The sequence below is a fragment of the Heterodontus francisci genome, chromosome 5 (genome assembly GCF_036365525.1).
Source record: "Heterodontus francisci isolate sHetFra1 chromosome 5, sHetFra1.hap1, whole genome shotgun sequence".
NCBI classification, from domain to species: domain Eukaryota; kingdom Metazoa; phylum Chordata; class Chondrichthyes; order Heterodontiformes; family Heterodontidae; genus Heterodontus; species Heterodontus francisci.
Window position 1 is genome coordinate 122,963,211 of NC_090375.1, and position 21,663 is coordinate 122,984,873.

At 43.4% G+C, this 21,663-nt stretch overlaps 1 protein-coding gene across 5 annotated transcripts in view; it reads right to left on the reverse strand.

Moving 5' to 3' along the window:
- The window catches only part of si:ch211-171b20.3 (uncharacterized), a 307,602-nt gene that overhangs the window by 128,510 nt on the left and 157,429 nt on the right, over window positions 1–21,663 (reverse strand). For all 5 annotated transcript variants that reach the window (XM_068032044.1, XM_068032045.1, XM_068032046.1 and 2 more), the window contains one exon: window positions 17,159–17,298. In XM_068032044.1, coding sequence (XP_067888145.1) covers window positions 17,159–17,298 — 140 coding nt within the window. The remainder of the gene's footprint in view (window positions 1–17,158; window positions 17,299–21,663) is intronic.

Sequence of the window (21,663 nt, forward strand, 5' to 3'; positions counted from 1 at the left end):
CAGGTTAAAATGGCAGTTAGCTAGTACTAGCTAGATCTAGTTAGTTAGTCTTAGCATGCAGGTACAGCAGGTATATATATTAATGATCTATATATATATTAATGACCTAGACCTTGATGTACAGGGCACAATTTCAAAGTTTGCAGATGATACGAAACTTGGAAGCATTGCAAACTGTGAGGAGGACAGTGTAGAACTTCAAAAGGACATAGACAAGTTGGTGGAATGGGCAGACAGGTGGCAGATGAAGTTCAGTACAGAGAAATGTGAAGTGATTCATTTTGGTAGGAAGAACATGGAGAGACAATATAGAATAAAGGGTACAATTGTAAAGTGGGTGCAGGAGCAGAGAGACCTGGGTGTATATGTGCATAAGTCATTGAAGGTGGCAGGACAGGCTGAGAGAGCAGTTAATAAAGCATACAGCATCCTGTGCTTTATTAATAGGGGCATAGAGTACAAGAGCGAGGACGTTATGTTGAACTTGTATAAGACACTAGTTCGGCCTCAGCTGGAGTATTGCCTTCAGGTCTGGGCGCCGCACTTTAGGAAAGATGTGAGGACATTGGAGAGAGTACAGAAAAGATTCACGAGAATGGTTCCAGGGATGAGGAATTTCAGTTCTGAAGATAGATTGGAGAAGTTAGGACTGTTTTCCTTGAAGAGAAGGCTGAGAGGTGATTTGATTGAGGTATTCAAAATCATGAGGAGTCTGAACAGAGTAGAGAGAAACTGTTCCCACTCAAAAAGATCGAGAACGAGAGGGCACAGATTTAAAGTATTTGGTAAGAGAAGCAAAAGTGACGTAAGCAAAAGCTTTTCATGCAGCGTGTGGTTAGTGTCTGGGATGCGCTGCCTGAGAACATGGTGGAGGCAGGTTCAATTGAAGCATTCAAAAGGGAATTAGTTATATGAAAAAGAAGAACGTACGGAGTTATGGGGAGAAGGCAGGGGAATGGAACTGAGGGAATTGCTCTTTCAGAGAGCCAGTGCAGATAGGATGGGTCAAATGGCCTCCTTCTGCACTGTAATGATTCTGTGATGTATTTCGGAAGGCAAATGGAATGTTGGCCTTTATTGCAAGGGGGGTGGAGTATAAAGGTAGGGAGGGCTTGCTACAACTGTACAGGGCATTGCTGACAACACACCTAGAGTACTGCATACAGTTCTGGACTCCTTATTTAAGGTGGGATACACTTGCATTGGAGGCAATTCAGAGAAGGTTCACTAAGTTAATTCCTGGGATGAAGGGGTTTTCTTTTGAGGCAGGGTTGAGCAGGTTGGGCCTATACTCATTAGAGTTTAGAAGAATGAAAAGAGATCTTATTGAAGATTCTGAGGGGGCTGGACAGGATATTTCCCCTTATGGGAGAATCTAGAACTAGGGGTCTCCCCTTTAAGACTGAAAGAAGGAGGAATTTCCTCTCTCAGAGGGTTGTTAATCTTTGGGTTTTTCAACCCAAGAGAGCAGTGGAGGCTGGGTCATTGAATATATTCAAGGCTGAGTGAGACAGATTTTTGTTCTACAAGGAAATCAAGGGTTATGCGGGGGCGGGCAGGAAAGTGGAGTTGAGACCACAATCATATCAGCCATGATTTTATTGAATGGCGGAGCAGGCTCAAGGGGCTGCATGGCCTACTCTGCTCCTATTTCTTATGTTCTTATCTTCTACTTTGACCTGCGAGAGAGAGAAGAGTGAAGTGAAAGCACTTCCTTCTGACTGCCCTTTAACTGGAGCACCCTGTGTTCAGTAATGCGCACAAGTGCGCCAAAGTTATTCCTTGCCAGAAGATTTAATGGACTCTTCCATAATGTTACTCGCTGTCTCGGGGCTCCATGCCCACCTGACCATCAGCAACAGGCTGTCCTGCTTCCAAGCCGCCTAGCTCCATCGCCTCCTCTTCCACCGGAGCCAGTACAGCAAGAAATAGCACACCTCCTCTCGTCTGTGGCCTTCTCTGGCGTCATGTGCTCTCTTCTGCAAGCACATAAATACACACTGTCACTAGTCCATCATAGCCATGCTCTGCACATATGTTGGTGGCAGCCTCAATGTCTATTGCGCCACAAGGATGCCTGCTGCATTCGGCCATTCAGTACTGGCAATGCAGCGGACAACTCTGACTTACCAGGGTCCTCCACTGAGAGGCTACTATGCATCCGACAGCGAATGCTGGTGCCAATGCCTGAGGGGGCACCATCTTCTCAGACTTCATAGGCACCTTGTGTGACATTCATGGCTGCGAGCTTAAGCTTAGTGTTATGAATTTCACTCACCTTGCCAGACTGCATCAGGTATTTGATTCACTTCCGGCACTGCCCCGCAGCTGCTAACCTCCTTTGTGACCTCCAGTCATGCCTTCTTGGTCGGCCTTGCTGGCCTCCTTCTGCCATCATGTGGAAGAGGACCTCCTCTACACCCTTGCCACCTGGAGGAGCCCCTCCAAGGAGGCAGCACTAAGTCTGGGTGCCACCCATTTGCTAACAGCTGCTATTGCGCTACCACCACTCTTGTCTGGCCTCCCTTTCACTCTCCTCGGTTTGTGCGTCCTTATAAAAAAGTGCTGTCTCCCCTTTAAATACGGCATATGCTTTTCAGGTGTCTGAACATCCCCTGCCCACTCCCATTATTGGTCCATGCCTGCCAGCTGTTAATTTAATGGCCCAGATAAAATTCCCTTTCATCTTCCACTGCCCCACCCACACAGCTACGCCACCTGCTTTGTGTCCCAATATCGGGACTTCCTCACCCGTGACAAAATTCTGCCCTCTGGGTCAGCCCTGTTGCAATGTCACCCAACAAACTGTTGACTAAGATGTTGAATAGGTTGGGTAATAAAGTTAAACCTTGAGTGATATAGTTCAATGAGTCTCACATCTATGCTGACTTTGATTTTGTATTGGAAAGCACATCCTATAAAGAAATCCAAGATTTGGTCATATATTCCTTCAGCTTCAATTTCTTCATGATGGCTGCATGAGGCTAGATTGCAAGCCTTACAAAAATGGATCAAAATAACCCAAGTAAATTCCCCCTGAACTTTACAACACTCAGTGATCTGGAAAAAAAACTTCTATGTGCTCTACACATTCTCTGAAAGCAAAATCCAGATGTCCTCATTATTCAAAGCCTCTCCCCTCTGTAGCGCCAGGTTGTGCAGAGCACAGCACACCACCACGATATGTGGGACCCTGGCTGAGGTATATTGAAGATCTATCCAGGCATGTGAATCGCATTTTCAGAAGGTCTGTGGCCTGCTCGATGGTTGCTCGGGTTGTCCCATGGCAGATGTTGTATCTCTTCCCTGCATCTGTGCTTGGGTTCCTCACAGGCAGATGTAGCCATCTCTTTAGTGCGTAGCCTTTATCAGCCAGCACCCATCCTTGAAGATGTGCGGGTAGGCTGAAAGGGTCGGATACCTGGACCGCCTTAGTATTTAGGCATTGTGGCAGCTTCCCAGTAATCTTGCAGATCTGAAGGATCTGTTTGCAGAGGTCGCAGACCAGTTGTACATTGAGTGAGTGGTAGCCCTTCCAGTTGATGAAGACTGTTGCCTGGTCTGTGGGAGCCTTGATGACCACGTGTCCAGTCGATGACACCATGCACTCGGGGGAATCCAGCGATGGCCCTGAAACCTATAGCCCTCTCAGCCTGACTACCCAGATTGGTGCAGAAGTGCACCTATTGGCTGGTTCTCTCGAACATGGCATTGATAGCCATCTTGATGCAGCGATGCGCCGCAGACTGGGAGAACTCACAGATATCAAGAACCCTGGAATGATCCTGAGAATTTCAGTGCCACAGTGACCTTTAATGCAACAGGCTTTGGGTGTCCACCACTCCACATAGGGCTTAGCTCATCTGCCATCATGGCACACAGCTCGGTAACAGCCTCCCTGGAGAGGCGCAGTCTTCAGCGACATTGCTGCGCCGACATTTGTAGGAAGTTGAGCTTCTTATAGTAGACTCATTTTGGGGGTATTGTTGTCTGCACACAAGTGGCTGATTGTGTCCCCCTCTGCACCCTCCTCCTCCCTGTCCCCTCCCAGGCTCCTGATCCTAGTGCCCCACTCGCTACGGTTAGCCTGCTGCCTGTGGCTGCAGCTCTTTTCCCCCTCTGATCCTCCTCCTCACTGGAGGTCTCAAAGCCTGAGTGAATGAGACCCATAGCAAATAGCTACACTCAGATCTCAAGGCCTCCCAAACACCATCCCCCCACCCCCCACCCCCATGCCCCCTTGTTCTGTAGATACAGGTGCCAATCCAGCAGGGCAGTCAAGTGGAATGCCCCCACTTTTCTAAGTTAATCCTTGCTCCCAATTGCTACTTCTGCTGTCCAACCAGCTCCACCCTCCCTGCCAAGCCACGCGACTGCTCACAACAGCTGCCGACTGCAACCAACAGTGACATACTGCTAAGCCTCTGCATAATTCATTCAAAGCCCATTACTATCATAAGGGGAAAACATCATCTATACTAGTATGATATGAAATAATGCATCCTAAAGACATGCTGTATGATGTTGAGTAACCTGACCCTCCAAACTGTCCTTGGCTGATTTTATAGAGAGACCAAGGCTGTTGAATATCCTTGATTCTGTTAGTATGATGTGCGCTTGAATACACCATTTACCAACTAGTTTTGGGCTTGGACTATAAAGACAATCATTTTTGCTGTTTTTGGGTTTCTTAGGGGACACAAGAATATGCCTTTTTTTTAAAGTTTTTCAGTGCCAAGAATAAGTTGAAGACTGCATAATTCCTGAGAATTCTTATAAACAATTGTTTGGAAGCTAACTGTTAGCAGTTCTGACTTTATGACTGTCTGTTTTTACTGTTTTGGACAATATTGTTCAAGTATACGAGTGGATCTCCCATGACTATGGGATGCATGATGATGCACAGGAGAGTCAAGAGCAAGGACAATTTTCTGTTTAAAATGGGTTCAAAGGTAGGGAAATAAATGAATGGACAGGATTAGAGATGAGAGGATTGCCAGTTCTATGATTAGATTAAGTGCTCAGAGTGCATTTTTTAAAGCTGTCTTCAACTAATCTTGTTCCTGAAGTAACCTTTACATTCATATTCCAGTTTCAGCACCTTGCAGAATTTTTTCAGTTGCTGTATGTTTCTTTAAATAATTTTGTCTTTAAAAAAACAATTTCCAGGATTACATCTCTATACAAACCTCCATTCCTCCAGTGCCAGCTTACATATTATTTCCTTCTCTTCCAGATATTTCAGACATCATCTAGATCCATGCTGCTTCAGCATCTCCAGCTCATCAAATCTTCTCAGAGATACCAGAGTGAATGGTGGGGTGTGGGGGCGGGTGGGTGGTGATGGTAACGGAGGCTCACACCGCATTGCCACCTCTCATCATTTTAACTTACCTGTTTTCTGGCAGAGGTAGGTTGCCCACCCCAAAGGAACTGCGACATAATTTAAATGGACAAGCACAGGTCATTTTCGCCATGGGTTGACTGAGATCAGGATCAGGCCTACCAGCTAAAGGATCCTGGTCACAGAAGTCCCAGTGTTTCTTTTTTTCCTTTTAATGATTCATTGTGTACCAGGAGAAACAGAAGCACTCTTCCTGGCCTTCCTTGGGCATCTCCTAAACTGAGTTATCCCCTCCAATCGTTGATTTCCCCGATAACTTCATCCCCCCAATACTAACTTATCTTGCCAAAGACCAGATCAGTGGGTCCCGGTCAGCAACCTGACCACCCCCTCTTGATTTTTGATTTTTGACTCCTATCTGCTGGTGATTACAGTATTTTCACCAGCTTAAGTGTTGGAATATGTAAATAAGACTAGCAGTTAAAATGTTTCAGGCCTCATGTTTCAGGGTGCCAGACTGTTCGATTCAGCCCCTGCACATACAACACTCCCCCATAGTAAAAGAAAATTGTTCCTCGGGTATCTACATAATGGACATTTTCATTTCTTATCACAATTTATCTAGAAAACATTGAGGAGCACATATATTTCAACAGCAGATAGTGAAAAATTAAACCTACCAAAAGAGCTTTTTAAAAAATAGTCAATGACATAAGAAAACCAATCACCTACTTAGAAATTCTAGATAAATAAGCACTGCTCATGCTGCTTTTCCCAGGTAGGACTGTAAAATGACTTTTAAAAGTGATTGACATATAAATCTCTGTTCATATTTCAAATTTAATTTTAGGTTCACACTAAATATTTAGCATAAATGTGGGGCAAATTTAATCAACATTTGGAAAAGAATGGGCTAATAAATGAAAATCAGCATGGAGCTGTTCAAGCCAAATTATGTTTGATTACCTTGATTGAGTTTTTTGATGAAGTATCGAAGAAAGTTGTTGAGGGTAGTACAGTTGAAGGTGGGTTATAGACTTTCAAAAGTAGCTTGATGATGTACCACACATTAGACTTGTTTGCAAAATTGAAGCCCATGGGATTAAAGAGACAGTGGCAGCATGGATGCAAAATTGGCTAAGGGACAGAAAGCAGAGAGTAGAGGCAAAAAAAAATTTCAGACTGGAGGAAATGGCATTTTCCAGGGGTCGGTATTAGGACCACTCCTCTTTATAATATATATTAATATCCTGGACATAGGCATATAGGGTATAATTTCAAAGTTTGCAGATGCCACAAAAGTCAGAAATGTAGTAATCGAGGAAGAGGATAGTAACAGACTTCAGGAGGTCATAAACAGACTGGTGAAATGGCAGATACATGGCAAATGCAATTTAATGCAAAGAAGTGTGAAGTGACACAATTTGGAAGGGAGAATGAGGAGAGGCAGTATGAACTAAATGATGCAATTTTAAAGGGAGTGCAAGATCAGAGAGACCTGGGTGGTATGTACACAAATCTTTTCAGGTGGCTGGACAAATTAAGAAGTCTGTTAAAAAAAGCATATGGGATCCTTTGCTTTATTAGTAGAGGAATAGTGTATAAAAGCAAGGAATTTATGCTAAACCTTTAGCCTCAATTGGAGTATTGTATTCAATTTCAGGCACCACACTTCAGGAAAGATGGAAAATATTACAGATGAACAGCATTTAAAAAGAAACAGAACAAAAGAGATGTAGGAGAAAATAAAAATACATCTAATAAATGAAACAGAATGATCTGTAAAGTGCTTAAGTGAAAACAGGCAATGGTTAAATTGCAGAAGTAGTATTAGCATGAGACATGAGAAGGCAAAGTGAGAGAAATAAAATACATTAAATATATCCAGGAGACAAAGAGAAAATATGAATAGCTGACATGTAGGATGAGGCAGGCAGAAACAGAAGCACAAAAAACTGAGGTATAGATAGTTCTGTTCTCAAATGCGACCCCAAGCTCTATGCAGCTTGTCACTTCAGTTCCCTGCCCCATTCCCATTCTCGCATCTCAGTTTTTCGTCTTCTATACCATTCCAGTGAAGCTCAATATAAGCTCGAGGAATATCACCGTATTTTTCTATTAGGCACTCTGCAGCCGTCTGGCCTTAAGATCGACTTCAATAACTTAAGACCTAGCTAAAGCTCCCAACTTTCTCTGTGATAGGAAGTGCTCACCATGTGGGAAAGATATGTTGTCATTTCCCAAGGGCATGGAGGGAAAAGAGAGAACAGATTGGTGTTTGGTTTTGAGATCCTGTCAGGGTGGTTTTTATCATTGCCATTGTCCTGGCCTTTTCTTTTCCGAAGCTTCTAGACCACTGGAGCCCTGCCTGTTTTTTGTTCTTTGATTGCTACCTGCCTCATCACCCACCTCCTTAACTATTCACATGTTCTCTGCGTTTTCTTGATTGCACTTATTATGCTCCTACTGTCTCATGCTAATATTACTTCTTCCATTTACACATCTTCAGTTTTCTACTTAAAAACTTTACAGGTCATTCAATTTCTTTTATTGCATGTGAGTATTTTTTCCTCTCTCCCTTCCCTTTTTTCTCTTCCTTTTTAAAAATGTTTTCATCTGTAATATCCTCTAGTTTGACAAAGGGTCCAACCTGAAACGTTAACTCCTCTGCTCTCTCCACAGATGCTCTCTGATATGCCAGTTAAACATCAGTTCCTGGTTTAGGCTATTAAATTTCAATTAGCTGTTGTGATTAAAGGCTACTTCAACCAAGCTTTTTGATCACTTCCCTTTTCTATTCAACCAATTGGTCGCTATTGAATAGCTAATTTGTAGCTTTGAGGATATTTTTAATTTTTGGTCAGTTGCTGTAAGGCAGTGGTTTTCTGTGCTTTGTTGGTAAATACTGCCATCTGCTGCTATGAGACATCAGCACAGTGTCCCAAGTAAGAGAACAATACAAAATCGAATATGCATTTAGACATACAAATATGCAAACTACAGAATCCTAATTACAACTATGCCATGAGGGCAAGGCATTATATTTAGGGGTGCTTCATTATTAGAAAGATAAGGTACAACACTGGCTGGCTATACTTCTCACAAAGGAAAAGGTGATTATTGTGTGCACTTCAATACATTTAGTCCTTCACTGTCTCTGTTGTTTTATACAGGTACTAAATCCTCCAGTCTTCAATCTTCTTCACCGTTATTCATTCTTGTTGTCTGCAGGAAACACATTTTTCTCTTATGATTCTCTTTTCAAACATGGGCTTCTTAAATGACACTTCTCAGTATGCAATAACCCTCATCCCTGATTCAGTTCATACAGGAGAAGGCAGCACAATCAAAGGCAGTGCTTGGCAACAAGAGGGGAGGAAGCTTCAATGAGGGAATCTCATCCCCTTTGAGGAGTGGTTCAACGCTATATAAAAAAAATACAGGATGTTGTGGGAGTAGGAGAAATGAGAGTCCCACCAAGGGACTTGTACACCAGTGCTCTTTCTGGAACACTGCAATGTAACATTCTATCAGAAGGACTCTCACATAATCTTTCCAGGAGCAGTAGAACAATGTGAAATGTTTGGCCATCCCAATTAGTGTTATCATTCTAAATTCCTTAATGTCATTCTGCCAGTCTGTATTTTTACAGAATATTCTCAGACTTCCAAAACCAGCCCTACCAGGACTTGCACCAGCATCAGGAGGAAGAGTACAGTTATCACATCATTGCACATATCCCATCCACTCACCAGCTCAAATACATTGACCCCAGAAAGTTTAGACAGCAGGAGGGTAGCACATGCAGTGACTCACAAGCAAGGTGGACAGGAACAAATGGAGAAAGACAGCAGGGATTTCCCATTAGAAGCTGGGGTCACCTCCCTCCTCAGTTGTTGTGGTCATAATCTCTTTGGCCTAAATAACAAGAGGAGGATGAGTTCTAAGCACAACTCGCTGTGAGGGTCATTTCTCCTAGCCCACTAAGCAAAACCTTCCCTAAGTTTCCCCCCTCCCTCCACCCTAGCCTGAACTCATATTCTCCTATGTCCCCTCAAGCCTTCTCTGAGCTCTCCTTGTCATGAGACCCACCTCCTGCACCCTCGACCCTATTCCCACCGAATTGCTAACCACCCAACTTTCCTTCCTAGCTCATACTTTAACAGCTATTATTAACTTTTCCCTCTCCTATTGCCCCTGACAACAACTGGCTGTAGTACTGAAGATTATGCTCAAGAACTAGCCAAGTTGTTCCAGTAAAGCTAGAACACTGGCATCTACCTGACAACGTGGAAAATTTCCCAGGTATGTCCTGTCCACAAAAAGCAGAACAAATCCAATCCAGCCAATTACCATCTCATCAGTCTACTCTCAATCATCAGCAAAGCGATGGAAGGTGTCACTGACAGTGCTATCAAGCAGCACTTACTCAGCAATAACCTGCTCACCGATGCTCAGTTTGGAATCCGCCAGAGGCACTCAGTTCCAGACTTCATTACTGCCTTGGTCCAAAAATAGACAAAGAGCTGAATTCCAGAGGTGAAGTGAAAGTGACTGCCCTTGACATCAAGGCAACATTTGACCGAGTATGGCATCAAAATGCCCTAGCAAAATTGGAGTCAATGGAAATTGGGGGAAAATTCCCACTGATTGGAGTCATACCTAGCACAAAGGAAGCCAATCATCTCAGCCCAAGGACATCGCTGCAGGAGTTTCTTAGGGTAGTGTCCTAGGCCGAACCATCTTCAGCTGCTTCATCGATGACCTTCCCTTCATCATAAGATCAGAAGTGGGGATGTTTGCTGATAAATGCCATGTTCAGTACTATTCGTGACTCCTCAGATACTGAAGTAGTCTGTGCTCACATGCAGCAAGACCTGGACAATATTCAGGCTTGGGCTGGTAAGTGGCAAGTAACATTCATGCCACACAAGTAACAAACAATGACCATCCCCAAGAGAGAATCTAACCATCTTCCCTCGACATGCAATGGTATTACCATTGCTGAATCCCCCACCATCAAGATTCTGGGTGTTACTATTGACCAGAAACTGAACTGGAGTAGCCATATAGATACAGTGGCTACAAATGCGGATCAGAGGCTGGAAATTCTGCAGCGAATAACTCACCTCCTGACTCCCCAAAGTCTGTCCACCATCAACAAGGCACAAGTCAGGAGTCTGATGGAATACTCCCCACTTGCCTGGATGTGGGCAGCTCCAACAACACTCAAGAAACACCATCCAGGACAAAGCAGCCTGCTTGATTGGCACCTCAACCACAAGCTTAAACATTCACTCCCTCCACCAATGGCAGCAATGTGTACCATCTACAAGATGCACTGCAGCAACTTGCCAAGCCTCCTTTGACAGCATCTTCTAAATCCACAACCTCTACAACTAGAAGGACAAGGGAAGCTGTGGCATGGGATCACCACCTTCAGGTTCCTTCACTGTCGCCGGGTCAAACACCTGAAACTCCCTTCCTAACAGTAGTATGGGTCTACCTTCACCATGTGGACTGCAACGGTTCAAGAAGGCTGCTCACCACCACCTTCCCAAGGACAATTAGGGATGGGCCATAAATGCTGGCCTAACTAGTGATGTTCGCAGTCCATGAAAGAATTTTTAAAAACGTAGGTCCCCTATCCCTTCAAATTTGCCATTACAATCACCCCTCCTCAAAAAACCCAAACTTGACCTCTTTGTCCTTGCAAACTACCATCCTGTTTCCAATCTCCCTATCCTCTCCAAACTCCCTGAATGTGTTGTTTCCTACCAATTCCATGCCGACCTTTCTGAAACTCCATGTTTGAGTAGCTCAAATAAGATCAAAGTCAATTATATCTTATGTGCTTAACTGTAGTAAACTGTCCCTTCTCATCCTTCTGACCTATTTGCAGCCTTTAATTTGTTGACCACACCATTCTCTAACAATGCCTCTCCTCTGTCATCCAGCTTTGTTGGACTGTGCTCGCTTGGTTCCATTCCTACCTATCTAGTTGTAGCCAGTGAATCACCTGCAATATCTTCTCCTCCTGCTCCCCCTCCATTACCTTTGGAGTCCCCCAAAGATCTATTCCTCCTATTTCTTATCTACATGCTACCCCTCGGCGACATCATCTGAAATCATGGTGTCAGGTTCCACATCTGGCAATTGACACCCAACTCTAACTCTCTACCACCTCTCTTGATCTCTCCACTGTCTCTGACTTTTCATATTGTTGGACCGAAATCTGGTCTTGGATGAATAAAAATTTCCTCCAACTAAACACTGGGAAGACTGAAGCCAACATCTTCGGTTCCTGCACGAACTCCATCCCCTTCCTTGGCTCCTGCCTGGGCCTGAACCAGATCATTCACAACACTGGAATCCTGAGATGATCCTGAGATGAGCTTCTGATTACACATCCGTTTATCACCATGGCCACCTACTTCCACCATAACATCACCTGACTCCACCCATGCCTCAACTCATCTGCTGCTGAAACCTTCACCCGTGCCTTTGTTATGTTCAGTTTGACTTTCCACTGCTCTCCAGGCTGGCCTCCCATCTTCTACCATCCATAAATATGAGCAATTCCAAAACTCTGTTATCTGCATCCTAACTTGCATCAAGTCCCATTCGGCCATCACATCTGTGCTTGCTGACCTACTGGCTCCCAGTCTGATAATTTCTCAATTTTAAAATTCTCATCCTTGTTTTCAAATCCCTCCATGTCCTCGCCCTGGCCACCATCTCTGTAACCTCCTCCAGCCCCACAACCCTTTGAGATCCTGCACTCCCCCAATTCTGGTCTCTTGAGCATCCCTGATTTTCATGGCTCCACCATTGGTAGCCGTGTTGCCTAGACACTAAATTCTGGAATTCCCTCTCTATTTCTCACTGCCTCTCAACTCATCCCTCCTGCTTAAAACCTACCTCTTTGATCAAGCTTTTGGTCACCTGTCCTAATATCTCCTATTTAACTCCATGTCAAATTTTGTTCTTGTGAAGCACGCTGGAATACTATGTTAAAAGCACTATATAAAAGCAAGTTGATGTTGCTGCTATGGTCAACATTGCAGGTCTGCCCAGCAACTTCCAACAAATGACAGCAAGAATCAGGGACCAGCAACTGCACAAGATGGATGCAAAGGGTTGGCTTGTAGAATCTGCAGGTTTCCTTGAATAGAGAGCCACCTGCAGTGCAGTCCCTGCAAGAAAGACCACAATGATAGCTCAGACAGTAGGTTTGCTGTTTTTGTGATCTTGCTTTACACATATTCACTGCCAATTTTGCCTATATAGCAATTATTGTACTGTTACGACCAAGTGCAAAAGGTGTCTAGAGGTCTGTTACTATCTTCACCTTGCCTTACTGTAAATTTTAAACACACTGTGTTTTGAGTTCCCCTTTTGTGAATCCTTGTTCACAACTTTCCAATTATAAGGCAAGGAAGTGAGCACAAACAGGCTTTCTGTAGTCTAAAGAAGAAAGATTAAATTTATTAAACCTTAAACTTAAACTCTAATACGGATATGCAACGCGCCCACGCTAGCATGCACACGTGAGACACACATGCAAATAGGGACAGAAAAGAACAGAAGAAAAGATAAGTAGAACAGTTTGAGGCAATATCTTTTTACTGTTTCTCAAGCTCGCTGTAGTCTTTGATTGAAGATATGGTCTTGCGTTTTGTTGGGGCCCAGTATTCTTCGTAAACCTTGTTGACATAGGAGATTTTATCTCTCTCTGAGTTTACATGTCTTCACAAGATTCAGTTCTGTTGGAAAGAGATGGAGGCAGGCAGACAGGAGAGGGGAGGTTCTTAATCCATGAGCACACGGCATTGAGTTCAAAATCTGTTTGTCCAGTTTAAAACTCCCCTAGTTGGCCAGCAGGTGGTCATGTGACCGATTGGTTTGACCAGGCCTCTTTCTGTGTACTGGGGGCAGGGACTGGCTCCCTTTGTTTCCATATTGTCTGGTACTATGCAAATATCTTTCCAGTCAGGAACTTCAATTTTAAAGTTTTAATGTTCATGTGGCGCAATAATGTGTGCCTCAGTCTTGGCAGGTGGGGGGCAGGTTTGTCTGACAGTACTTTAAGAATAGCTCATTAGTGTTATGACCAGGTGAGACAGGTGTCCATGGGTCCCTCACAGCCTTCACCTGGACTTACTGTAACAGAGTTTAATTTTTAAACACACTGTGTTTTTAGCTCCCTCTTGGTGAATCCAAATTCACCGCTTTCCAATTATAAGGTAAAGAAACGAGCACAAACAGGCTTTCTTAGGTTTAAAGAAGAAAGGTAAATTCATTAAACTTAAACTCTAATTCGGTTAACACTTACAGATACACGACGCACCCCCACTAGCATGCATTCGCAATACACACATGCAGGTAGGGACAGAAAAGAGAAGAAAAATATAAGAGGAAAGGTTTGAGGCAATATCTGAAGATTTGTGACAGTTCTTCGAGCTCACTGCAGAGTCCTTGCTTGTAGCTAATTCTTGCTTTTCGTTGGGGCCCAGTATTCTTCTTAAACCTTGTTCACTGTAGGAGACTTTTCTCTCTTGGTGTTCACGTGTCTTCAATGGATTCTGAAGCTGGTGAGAAAGAGATGGAAGCAGACAAGAGGAGAGGTCCCAAAACTAGGTCACAGTCCAGTTGCACCCGGTGTACAGGTACAGGCATACAATGCCCACCAATACCATTCACCACCATTTTGGTGTTCACCACTTTCTGGGGGAAAGATCAGGCCTTTTCCCAATAAAAGGGATCTAGTGGCCCCTGTGACCTGAGAATCACTATGGGCTTGCTGGCCCCACTTGAGGGGTATGGGGTTACTTTCCCTTCAAACATAAAACCCTGATAGCCTTCAGGAATCCTATTAGCTTTTCTTGCACTGGCTGCAGTAAGCTTCCTGGGTTGCATTCTTTTTGCAGTTAAAGCCACAGCTTGTTCTGCTGTGCTTTCCATCAGGGTCCAGTCTGCACTGAGCGGGTGTGCCCTGATTAAGCCTACTGGTTTTCCCTTTAGTTTCCAGCAGTCAGCTCTTAAATGCCGTGCTTTATTACAATTGAAGCACACAGGTCTCCGGGTCTTGCTCTTACTGCTCACAGCACCTTCGTTTTTGGCTAGAGGAGGGCCCCTGTGTCTCCTGCTTTCCTTTCTCCCCCAGGACTTCTTGGATTCCTATCACCTTCCCACCCTTTGTCCTCCTCGGATTTGTGGGGGTGATTAGGAAAGGTTCTCCCCGGGAAACCGACTTATAAATTAAAGCTAACTCAAAGGCCAGAACGACCTCTTGCCAGGCTCTCTGAACCCGCTGCTCCTCTACATGGATCTTCATGGAGAATGGGAGAGAGTGTTTAAATTCCTTTAACAGAATTACTTCTCTGAGATTCTCATAGCTGAGCTGTACTCTAAGAACCCTCAACCACTGGTCAAAAGCCAGCTGCTTACTTCTTTCAAACTCCCAATACGTTTGAGGGTTCTAAACTTTTGGCACTAGGCTTCGGGTACTAATTCATATGCCCAAGGATAGCATTTTTTGTCAGTTCATAATTTGATGAACTCTCATCTGGAAACAGGGAATAAACCTCATGGACCTTTCCAGTTAGCTTGCATTGTAGTAAAGGAGGCCAGGTCTCAGCTGGCCATTTTAGTTGCCTTGCCAGTTTCTCAAAGGGCACAGAAATTTCTTCTACATCCTCTTCATTGTATTTTGGAATTAGTTGAGCTAGTTTTAACAATTTTGTACACTTCCCTGAATTACGCTCCTCCATATTGGCCATGCTTTCACTGGGGTTACTCTGTCGCCCCCTAGTTAACTCAAGCCGCTTCAACTCTCTTTCTTCGCATTCCTTCCAGAATATTCTTTCTCTCTCTCTCTCCTCTCTCTGTCATTCATTCTCCTGTCTTTCTCTCTCTCTCTCTCCTCTCTTTCTTTCCCTTCACGTTTCTTCTGGAAGGTTCTTTCTTTCTCCCTCTCCTGTCTTTCCCTTTCTCTTTCCCTGTCTTCTAATTCAAGTTTCCTTTGTTCCAATTGTATCTTTGCTAGCAGTACCTTGTCTGGGTCTGCTTCTAACCCTGTTCCTGCTTCTTAAGATTCAAGGGAAAAATGGTTGGCCATTAGCCTTAGGAGTTCAGACTTCCTAGCCTTGCCACGTACAGTGATCCCACACTGCTCAGCCATTTTCCTCAGCTCCTCCATAGACAGTGCTTTTAACTTATTCCAAGTTACTTCACTCTGGCTTGGACAGCTACTAGCTTCAGTTGCAGACATGTTAGTATTCAAGCACATATAACCACAAGAAAACCTATATTGAAATCTTGCTCTTTTTTGATTGGGAACAATTTAGCTCCCCACTTCCAATTTCTCTCATTTGTCTGTGGGTCAATTCCAGACTCTAGCACCCAAATTTCTGTTACGACGAGGCGAGAGAGGTCCAGGGTTCCCTTTCAGCCTTCATCTGGTCTTACCGTAACAGGGTCTAATTTTTAACACACCATGTTTTTAGCTCCCCCTTGGTGAATCCTTGTTCACCACTTTCCAATTATAAGGCAAGGAAACCAGCACAAACAGGCTTTCTTAGGTTTAAAGAAGAAAAGTTGAAATTTCTTAAACTTAAACTCTAATTCGGTTAACGCCTACGGATACATGATACACACATGCAAATAGAGACAGAAAAGAGCAGAAGAAAAATAAAGTGGAAAAGTTTGAGGCAATAGCCGAAGAGATTTTGATACGGTTCTTCGAGCTCACTGTAGCGTCCTAGTTTGTAGGTAGATCTTGTTTTTCGTTGGGGCCCAGTATTCTTCTTAAATCTTGTTCGCTGTAGGAGACTTTTCTGTCTTGGGGTTCATGTGTCTTCAGTGGATTCAGAGGCTTGTGAGAAAGAGATGGGAGCAGACAGGAGAGATCTTCTCAGTCCAGGAGCAAACAGACACTCTCAATTCAAACTGTTTGTACAATTCAGAAAAACCCAGGTTGCCAAGCAGGTTAGTCATGTTCCGAAGAAGAGTCACTGACCTGAAACGTTAACTCTGCTTCTCTTTCCACAGATGCTGCCAGACCTGCTGAGTGGTTCCAGCATTTCTTGTTTTTATTTCAGATATCCAGCATCCGCAGTATTTTGCTTTTATTATAGTCATGTGACTAACTGGTCTGACCACGTCTTGGATTGTATCACCTTAGCAGTCTCTGGAATGCTCCTCTTACACACAATATCTGGTGCTGAAGGTCCATTGTCGGTTAGATGTGCCAGGGAATGGTCCTTCGTCCTTCCAATCACCGTCTGTTAATATGCAATTGTCTTTTCCAGCAACGGCTGATCTGTTTGACAAGTCCTTTCCTCATTCCAGTAACAGTTTAAAATCAATGTTCATGACAAAATTAATGTGCCTCATTCTTGGCAGGTGGGGGCCTACCATGACAAAAGGCATAGTTTTAATTTTAAGATTATTCCTCTTTGTTCTGGATTTTCCTAACAAAAGAAATGGCTTCTTTGGATGAACTCGATTGAATGACTTTTTTGTTTAAAAGGCCTCAATTAGATCACTCCTCAATTCAAGGGAATATATGAAGAAAATATGAGTAATTATATTACTTGATGACAGATTTCCTAAACTGCTTACATGAAAACATGAACAACACAGTCCTATGTGAGCTTGCGCAAATGCAATTAAAAACATATTTTTCTCAGTGGAACCAGAATGTTAGCGACATTCAAAGGCATCAAAAATTCATTACAATGCACAAATCTACAGGCAATCTATATAAAAAAAAGTCATGAGAATCATTAAAATGTTTAAACTTCAAATTACCTTTATTTCCACCAAGTGCTCCACCATTTTTCTTGCTCCAGTCAAATGGAAATTGACCTTTTGACAGTTCTTCAAATAATTTGGTATGAAGAGATTTGTGCTTAAGGCTTCGCCTTGTGCATTCCTGCTTCTCCTTTGAACTGAAAAAGAGGCAAATTCATAATATTTTGTTAATAAAAATGTTAAATAATTTACTGTAAATTCTCTTCACTAATTCATGCACTGTCAGAGACATAGAAACAACTAAGAAAACAGACATTAGTAAAAGCTCTAAATGAGACAAAACATCATTATTTCTGGTTGCAAGTGGGCTGACCTCTCTGCATTGGTGTCCTATACAGACCTATCAGAAATATTGATGAAGTCCCATGGACAAAAAATGAAAGTATGATGATATTGTAAGGCTGTGCATGCCTAGTTTTTACTATTGCTTCGAGTGCTCTGAAATCTACCCTTCAATACAAATGAATTTCAGGGTGCCAGGAGCTGAAAAACTGTAGAACAGTACTACAAGAAACTGTTCCTCAATGTAAGTGCCAAATCACAGAAATGTTACTACGCAGAAGGAGGCCATTTGGCCCATCATGTATTCACCAGCTCTCCAAATGAAGAATTCACCTAATGCCATTCCCCCACCTTCTCCCCGTAACGCTGCGCATTCTTCCTTTTCAGATAACAGTCTGCCTTTCGAATGCCTCGATTGAACCTGCCTCCACCACACTCTCAGGCAGTGCATTCCAGAACCTAACCACTTGCTGTGTGAAGAAGTTTTTCCTCATGTCGCTTTTGCTTCTTTTACCCATCACTTTAAATCTGTGTCCTCTTGTTCTCGATCCTCTCACAAGTGGGAACAGTTTGAAGTTCGACACTATCCTCCACACAGTTCACAATGCTTCCAACTTTCGTAGCATCTGCAAATTTTGAAATTATGCCCTGTACACTAACTAAGGTCTAGGTCATTAATATATATCAGGAAGAGCAAGGGTCCCAACACTGACCCCTGCGGAACTCCACTACAAACCTTCCTCCAGCCTAAAAAACATCCATTAACCACTGCTCTCTGTTTCACGTCACTCAGCCAATTTCATATCCATGTTGCTAGTGTCTCTTTTATTCCATGAGCCATAATTTTGCTCACAGGTCTGTTGTGCGGCACTGTATCAAAGGCCTTCTGGAAGACTATGTACACCACATCAATAGTATTCCCCTCATCAACCCTTTCTGTTACCTCTTCAAAAAACTTCAGCAAGTTCGTTAAACATGATTTTCCCTTATCGAATGTGTGCTGGCTTTCCTTAATCAACCCACATTTGTCCACGGGACTATTAATCTGGTCCCAAGTTACTGTTTCTAGAACTTTCCCCACCACTGAAGTTAAACTGACTGGCCTGTAGTTGCTGGGCTTATCTTTACATCCTTTTTTGAACAAAAGTGTAACACTTGCAATTTTCCAGTCCTCTGGCACCACCTCTGAGTCTAAGACTAGAAAATTAAGGCCAGTGCCTCTGCAATTTCCACTCTCACTTCCCTCCGTGTCGTTGGATGCATCTCATCCGGTCCTGGTGCTTTACCAACTTTAAGTATAGACATACTATCTGATATCTCCTCCTCTTCAATTTTAAATTCTTCCCGTGTATTAATTACCTCCTCTTTCACTGTGGGCTGGGTAGCATCTTTTTCCTTGGTAAAGACTGATGCAAAGTATTCATTTAATACCTCAGTTATTCCCCCTGCCTCCATGCGTAAATCCCCTTTTGGGTCCCTAATCGGCCCTACTCCACTTTTAACCATGCTTTTACTATTTATATGCCCATAGAAGACTTTGGGATTCCCTTTTATGTTAGCTGCCAGTCTCCTTTCATACTTTCTCTTTGCTTTTCTTATTTGCTTTTTCACTTACCCTCTGAACCGTCTATATTTAGCCTGGTTCTCTATTGTATTATCTACCGGACATCTGTCATAAGCACATTTTTTCTTCTTCATCTTCATCTCTATCTCTTCTGTCATCCAGGGAGCTCTGAATTTATTTGCCCTATCTTTGCTTGTCAAGGGAATATATCTCGACTGTGCCCAAACAATCTCTTCTATGAAAATAGCCCATTGTTCAGCTACCATTTTTCCTGTCAACCTTTGATTCCAATTTATTCGGCCTAGATCCATTCTTGCCCCATTGAAGTTGGCTTTCCCCCAATTAATTATTCTTACACTAGATTGTTCTTTGTCCTTTTCCATAACCAACCTAAACCTTATGATACAATTGTCACTGTCCCCTAAATGTTCTCCTACTGATATTTGATCCACTTGGCCCATCTCATTCCCGAGAACCAGGTCCAGCCGTCCCTCCCCTCTCATTGGACTAGAAACATACTGCTGTAGAAAATTTTCCTCAACACACTCTAGGAAATCTTGCCCTTCTCTGCCCTTTACAATTGTTACGACCAGGTGAGGCAGGTGTCTAGGGGTCTTTCTCAGTCTTCACCTGGTCTTACTGTAACAGGGTTTTAATTTTAAACACACTGTGTTTTGAGCTCCCCGTTAGTGAATCCTTATTCACCGCTTTCCAATTATAACACAAAGAAATGAGCACAAACAGGATTTCTTAGTTTTAAAGAAGAAAAGTGAAATTTATTAAAACTTAAACTCTAATTTGGTTAACGCCTGTGGATACACGACGCGCCCATGCTAGCATGCACATGTGATACACACATGCAAATAGGGACAGAAAAGAGCAGAAGAAAAAATAAAGTGAAAAAGTTTGAGGCAATCTCTGAAGGGGGTTTATCACTGTGCTTCGAGCTCGCTGTAGAGTGCTTGATTGTCAGTAGTCTTGCTTTTTGTTGGGGCCCAGTATTCTTCTTAAACCTTGTTCACTGTAGGAGGCTTTTCTCTCTTGGTATTCATGTGTCTTCAATGGGTTTTCAGTTCCGTGAGAAAGAAATGGGAGTAGACAGGAGAGGCTCTTTTCAATTCAGAAGCAAACAGCTTTCTTCCAGTTCAAACACTGTTTCTCCAATTTAAAACTCCCCTGGTTGGCCAGCAGGTGGTCACGTGACTGACTGGTTTGACCAGGTCTCTTCTGTGTATTGGGAGCATCTTAGCAGTCAACTTGGAATGCTAGCTTCTCCACCTTCAAAGTCTGGTAATCAAAAGTCCATTGTGGATTAAATTGGAGTAGGGAGTGGCCTCTTTGTCCTTTCCAAGTACTGTCTGTTACTATGCAAATGTCTTTCCAGTCAAGGGTCTTTTTTTTAAAGCAAGGTTTTTCTTTACACCAGTAACAGTTTAAAAATCAATATTCATGTGGCGAAATTAATGCGCCTCATTCTTAGCAGATGGGGGCCTGCATGACACACTACTACTATCCCAGTCTGTATTTGAATAATTAAATTCCCCCATTATAACTACTGAGAATTGTTGCATCGCTCTGTAATTTCCTTGAAAATTTGTTCCTCTTCATCCATTCCACTAGTAGGTGGCCTATGGACTACACCGAGCAATGTAACTGCACCTTTTTTGTTCCGTAGCTATAGCCAATGGGTTCCATCCTTGACCCCTCTGGGATATCCTCACTCTATAGCCCTGCAATGCCCTCCCTAATCAATACTGCCACTCCTCCCCCTTTGTTTCCTTTTCTATCTTCCCTGAACACCTTGTATGCAGGAATATTTAACACCCAGTCCTGCCCTTCTTTGAGCCAGGTTTCTGTTATAGCCACAACATGATATTTCCACATGTCAACCTGCACCTGTAACTCACCAGTCTTATTAACAGCACTACGTGCATTCACATACATGCACAATAATCCTGATTTAGACTTTATTACTTTCCCTCTGACTCTGAACCCACCTAATACCTTACTATTCCCTTCTCTAGTGCTATCTATCTCTCCCAGTATTCTGTGCACCTTGGTATTCCTATCTGATATTTCCTCCTGGTTCCCACACCCCTGCCAAGTTAGTTTAAATCCTTCCAATAGCACTAGCAAATCGCCACACAAGGAAATTTGTCCCAGCTCTGTTCAGCTGCAATCTGTCCAGCCTGTACAGGCCCCACCTTCTCCAGAACTGGCCCCAGTGTCCCAGGAATCTAAAGCCCTCCCTCCTGCACCATTTTTCTAGCCACACATTCATCTGCACTATCCTCCTATTTCTATATTCACTTGTGCGTGGTACTGGGAGTAATCCAGAGATTACAACTTTTGAGGTCCTGCTGGCTAATTTCTTACCTAGCTCACTAAACTCTTTCTGCAGGACCACATCCCTCTTCCTACCTATGACATTGGTACTAATGTGGACCACGACTGCTGGCTGTTCACCCTCCCTGCTCAGGTGCTCTTCAGCCATTCAGTGACATCCTTGACCCTGGCACCAGGGAGGTGACTCGCCATCCTGGATTCACATCTGCAGCCACAGAAATGTCTGTCTGTTCCCCTGACTATCAAATCTCCTATCGCTATCACTCTTCCAATACTTTTTGTGCCTCCCTGTGCAGCTGAGCCAGCCGTA